Source organism: Uloborus diversus, chromosome 5 (genome assembly GCF_026930045.1).
Source record: "Uloborus diversus isolate 005 chromosome 5, Udiv.v.3.1, whole genome shotgun sequence".
Classification (NCBI taxonomy): domain Eukaryota; kingdom Metazoa; phylum Arthropoda; class Arachnida; order Araneae; family Uloboridae; genus Uloborus; species Uloborus diversus.
The window spans coordinates 69,672,410-69,677,351 of record NC_072735.1 but is presented as its reverse complement, the minus strand read 5'-3'; the positions used below and the strand labels follow the sequence as shown (position 1 = coordinate 69,677,351).

The following is a 4,942-nucleotide window of genomic DNA, read 5'->3' as shown; positions in this document are numbered from 1 at the left end:
TTACTTAATGCTACTTTAGTTTTATTGGTAAGGAAGAAGCTAGATTTTAAATCATGTCAAAAAGGTGTGTTTTAAGTTATTTCACTTAAAACAGAAAACAAATGCAAGTAACGATTGCTTCTCATAATTATTGCTAACCCGGGCAGCGCCGGGTATTTTTGCTAGTATTAATATAGAATTTAACTTAAATACCAAACTCAATCATCAAAGTTTATGAAGACAATCTTTATATTTATGATATAATAAGATGTTTATAAGAAAAAGCATTATAGTGTCCAGGTGTTGCCACGGAGGAGATACATGAATTTTTCTCGTTTGGGAGGGGATCCGCTGTGTTTGGGGCGCTTCTGCTTTTGTGAGGATGACCGTGGGCTCTCCTATAATTCCGTAAGACCAGTGTATTTATTTATGCATGCATTTACGCATAGGCGGCTAGTGCTCCAAACAAGGGGGGGGGGGGCAGAGAAGACGCGAGGGGAGGGGGTATCGGGCTATATTATTGGATTTCATCGTCGTTATTGGTTAAATGATTTTCGCAACAATCCGGACATATGGTTTCTTCTCTTCCCCCTAGTCCAAAGTTTCATTTTAATTTCTATAAGAATAATAACGTGAGAAAAATATAAAAAACACATTTATTAAGTAAATTACTTTTTATTTAAACACGTGAATTCATCCATACCACCATTTTTTGATCTATCGAAAATTTTGAACTTAGAAAAGTGGCCACTTTGCATATGAAAATAAGAAGGCAATCGCCCCGCTTTCCTTCCTGTACGAGCCGCCTATGCATTTACGCTAGAATATCCCAAAAACCATCAATTACCAAAGAAAAATCAGTTATTAATTCATAGAAGCAAAAAGCTGTAATGTAAACATCAACAAAGTATTTAGGAAATATGAAATATGAATATTGTACAAGAATACTTGTCCAATTTTATCGCGCAACTTATAAATTAAACTGCACATACGTGTTTCGAGCCTTCAAGGAACGAAGGAACCCATTTAGTAAAATTGATTCCTATATTGAATGAACGCAAATTTAATTCATGGCGTTTGAGCCGCAATTTAGAGAGCGCTTCGACTATGATGTTAACCGTGCAAGTTTTGTAACAAACAAGAAATAGTAATTCAAAAGCCGTTGTAAACTTCATGTTAAAAATAACTAAGTAAATGGTTAAATGAAATAAAAGCATAAATTATAGATTTGACACACCAGTGCTCCCAGTGCACAGAAATGGTTTATTAGCTTAGAGGAACTTTGAAGACAGCTTAACCTTTCTGATTCAGATCAGGAGCGAGGAACCTTAGACCCAGTACCTGAGCAGTATTGATTGCTCTGAGAATCACTTGGAGAAATATATGACCATAATTGATTTAACGACCACCAATCCAGTAATACAATATTCTTAAGAGTCGAGAAGTAAAAAAACAAAAGTAGCAAAAACACATCAAACCGCTGTCAGCCCCTGCTCTAAATATTGCAGCACCTGGAAAGCAAAGGTAGCAATAAAAATAAATGCTACAACAGTAAGAGTCTTTTAAAAGAATAAGGAAAAGCGTAACATTGAAATAATATGCAGCATGATATGATCAGCGAAGATACTTGAAAATTTCTGCGGGGAAAAAAGTGAAAGTGATTATTTAATCTACGTTTTTTCCTGGAATTTTTTTGGGGGCTGCGCCAATTGTTGGGCTTTGCCTGGCATCCCATATGTAGGGGCCGTGCTGTTCCGTTATATATCTGGAATTTTTCATGACTGTAAACGGCTCGCTCGCAACTCAATACCGAATGCACGAGATATAATCATGTATTTTTCAAAGCTTTGAGGATCTATTTTGCTAACTTGCCAACTAAGGACAAATAATTTAAACCACAATCCCATAGCGACTTCACTTTAGACAATAAATTATAATAATACATAAGCAAAAACAAATAAATAAGTCGGACTGTAACGGTATAACTTTTGCTTTTCGAGAATTTATGAGTGCTTTTTTTCTTCCATAGATGCAGACCAAAACCTTTTCCAGATTGCTGCATCTGTTTACCTAGTTCGTGATAAGAACAGACTTGAAAAGTATAAGAAGAGGCACTGTATAGTTCTTCTTAATCACTTCATGAACTGATTTTTGAAGTAATAAACAGAAAATTTGCCTGTGTAGCATGACCTCGTATTATAACGCGCCTGGACCTTATCTGACTGACATTCGCAATGGCGGCAACGATCCCCAGCAACACTACAATCCGCCATCAATCCAGAATGGAGACTCTTGCGACCAGCGACAGTACATGCAGCCACAGTACGCTTCGTCGCCAGTACAGGGCGCGACGTATCCGCGATTCCCGCCGTACGATAGACTTGAGATACGTCCCATCACTGCTCATTCAGACGATTCCCAGAGTCCTCCAGGACACTATTACACTCAGTGCAACCAATCTCAGGGTAACATGCCTCAGCCTGCGCACCAATCACAACAGCACGCTCCTTTGACGCATCCAAATGCTTATGTGCCACAAGATGGGGTGCAACAGAACTGCAGGGGCTCCCCTACGGAGCCCCAGAACATGGTACCCCAACAGTTTCCCAGTTGCAAACTCCAACAGCAGCAGAATCCCCAAGGGATGATGCAAGATCCCAATGGTGTTCATCGGCCGGTGGTCAATCCTGACTGTGCGGCCAATAACATGCATCCACAACATTGCCAGAGCCCTGTGCATTCCCCACAACAGATGTATCCACCAAACCATGTTCAGCAACCCCCACCAAATTCTCAAAATGTCAATCAAGTTCAGCCGGCAAGTGGTGGTCCTAGTCCTCTGTATCCTTGGATGCGTAGTCAGTTCGGTAAGTTGACTTTGTCATTTTGTTCATAAATTGTTGTGTTACAAAATTACTCTCCAGAGAAATCATTTATCTCTTACGATTTCAAGCATGGAACAGATTCTCTTGTGATACCTTCAAAAAGAGATAATGATTTCATACTTAGATATTGCGTCAATTTAGAACATTTGTTCTAAATAAAATCATACCATAGCAGTTTCAGCGCATTAAAAACTAACGAAATACGATCATTAACAAGACTAAAAATATGTGTGTTTGATTTCACGTGAGGTGAGGAGCAAGATGTGGGTTGAATCTCTAAAAATGAAAGTATTGGTATACATCATTACTCTCTCTCTCTCTCTCTCTCTCTCTCTCTCACACACACACAACAGCGACATTCCGTTAACGCAGGTATGGCTCAACTCGTGAGGTGAAGGTAATGACTACGGACATAGAGCTATAATATAATTTGTAAGTTTTCGCCACATAGCTGGGGCTATCGCAGAATTACAAGATGTCACCGACAGCCCGGTTATGACACCCAGAGACAGCAGTTTTGCTCTTGTTTTAGGTTCATCAGTGGTGGAGTAGTCATAACCGAACTGAAAGCAAATGACCTCTCATTGAAGCTGAGATTACCTTAATATAGGTAGCTAAAATAGTTTAGCCCATCAACGAGAGTTCGCAAGAATGGCGATGCTCATCTCGTGAAGTTAATTAGAATTCATTGAAAAGTTAGGAATTTAGGAAGTAAATTTTTATCGTGAAGACATGGCACACACACTCCTTAAAAATAAATAAATAAATAAATAAATATCATTAGCTACTTAGCACATAAACATCTTTTAACAAGAAAGGAGGGAAAAAGTAGTACCTACATTGAAAATTGTCCAGAAAACATCAATTCCAGGATTTTGGGGGAAGTAATTTATCCTTTTTTCTCCTCTCGAAGTAAATAATTCTATTAATAACGAATTTTTGTGCTGCGACGCTGAAATTCTGTAGAAAAAGAACGATTCGAACTTCTTGTTAGTAAAACTTTTTAGATTTATTTTCGGCCTCATTTAAAAAGTGGAACCATTTCTCAATCATTTTCTTTTTCCTCCCGTATCTTGAAAGGAACAATTTTTTAACCCTTAAAGCAATGACTTCATTGGTTTCTTAATTCTGCCTGCTGGAAATATTTCATCTCCGTTGCCAGATTTTTTTTCGTTTTTAGCTACGATCTTTGTGAATGGCCTCCAAGCACGTAGAGAGGGTTCGATTTTGTTCTATCAAAGCACATTTCATTTTTAGGTCATTTATTTCCTTTGAGGTTCACCTTTTTATGTTGTTTTTTCCATTTATTTCTTTTTCTCCCAGCATCTCACTAAAAATAACTGTATTGTTCCTGTTTGAATGCCAAGTTTTGATGATGAAAAGAATTTTCAATCCTTTAAATAGGACCAAACATCTGCATTTTTCAAGGAGCGTTAAACCCTATCTTAAGGCTGTTTCAGAGCATAAAAAGCTGGGAAACATTTTGAATGATATTAATACAATAACGATTGGCAACAATATTACGCAGATTATGTGTCGTCACCAGATAGGGGAATTTCTCTGATCGCCAGTGGTGAGTAAAAGAAAATTTATTAGTCGCCACTTTTTTGTTAATCAAGAAAGTTAACAAAAAAAGTACTGCAGAGTCGGATCAAATTTGGGCAAATAGGAATCGGGGGCGAATGTTTTATAAAGTTCCAGAAGTCGGGCATTTTCTCAGGCGTCTACAGCTCTCCCATGGATGCTGAGCCGGAATGGGTGTCGGATAGGTTTCGGGGTAAAGGAGTCGGAACCGGAGGTTCAAAATTCAAGGAGTTGGAGTGGAGTCTGTCATTTTCCCACCGGGGGGAAGTATCGGAGGTGGAGGTTTTTAAAATTCTAGATGTCGGATTTGATGGAGTGGAGTCGGTTATTTTCCCTCCGAGTCTACAACTCTGCCATGGCTGCTGAGCAGGAATAGGAATGGGAGTCGGATTGGTTTCAAGGTAAAGTAGTCGGAGTCGGAGGTTTAAAAATTCAAGGAGTTTTATTTGGAGTGGAATCTGTCATTTTCCCGCCGAATCTACAGCTTTGCTATG

General features: G+C 38.7%; 1 protein-coding gene across 1 annotated transcript in view; it reads left to right on the top strand.

Annotated features, from left to right (window-relative positions):
* The window catches only part of LOC129222962 (homeotic protein antennapedia-like), a 133,342-nt gene that overhangs the window by 58,160 nt on the left and 70,240 nt on the right, over positions 1-4,942 (top strand). The window contains exon 2 of the mRNA XM_054857525.1: positions 2,164-2,846. Within this exon, the coding sequence (XP_054713500.1) occupies positions 2,164-2,846 (683 nt within the window). The remainder of the gene's footprint in view (positions 1-2,163; positions 2,847-4,942) is intronic.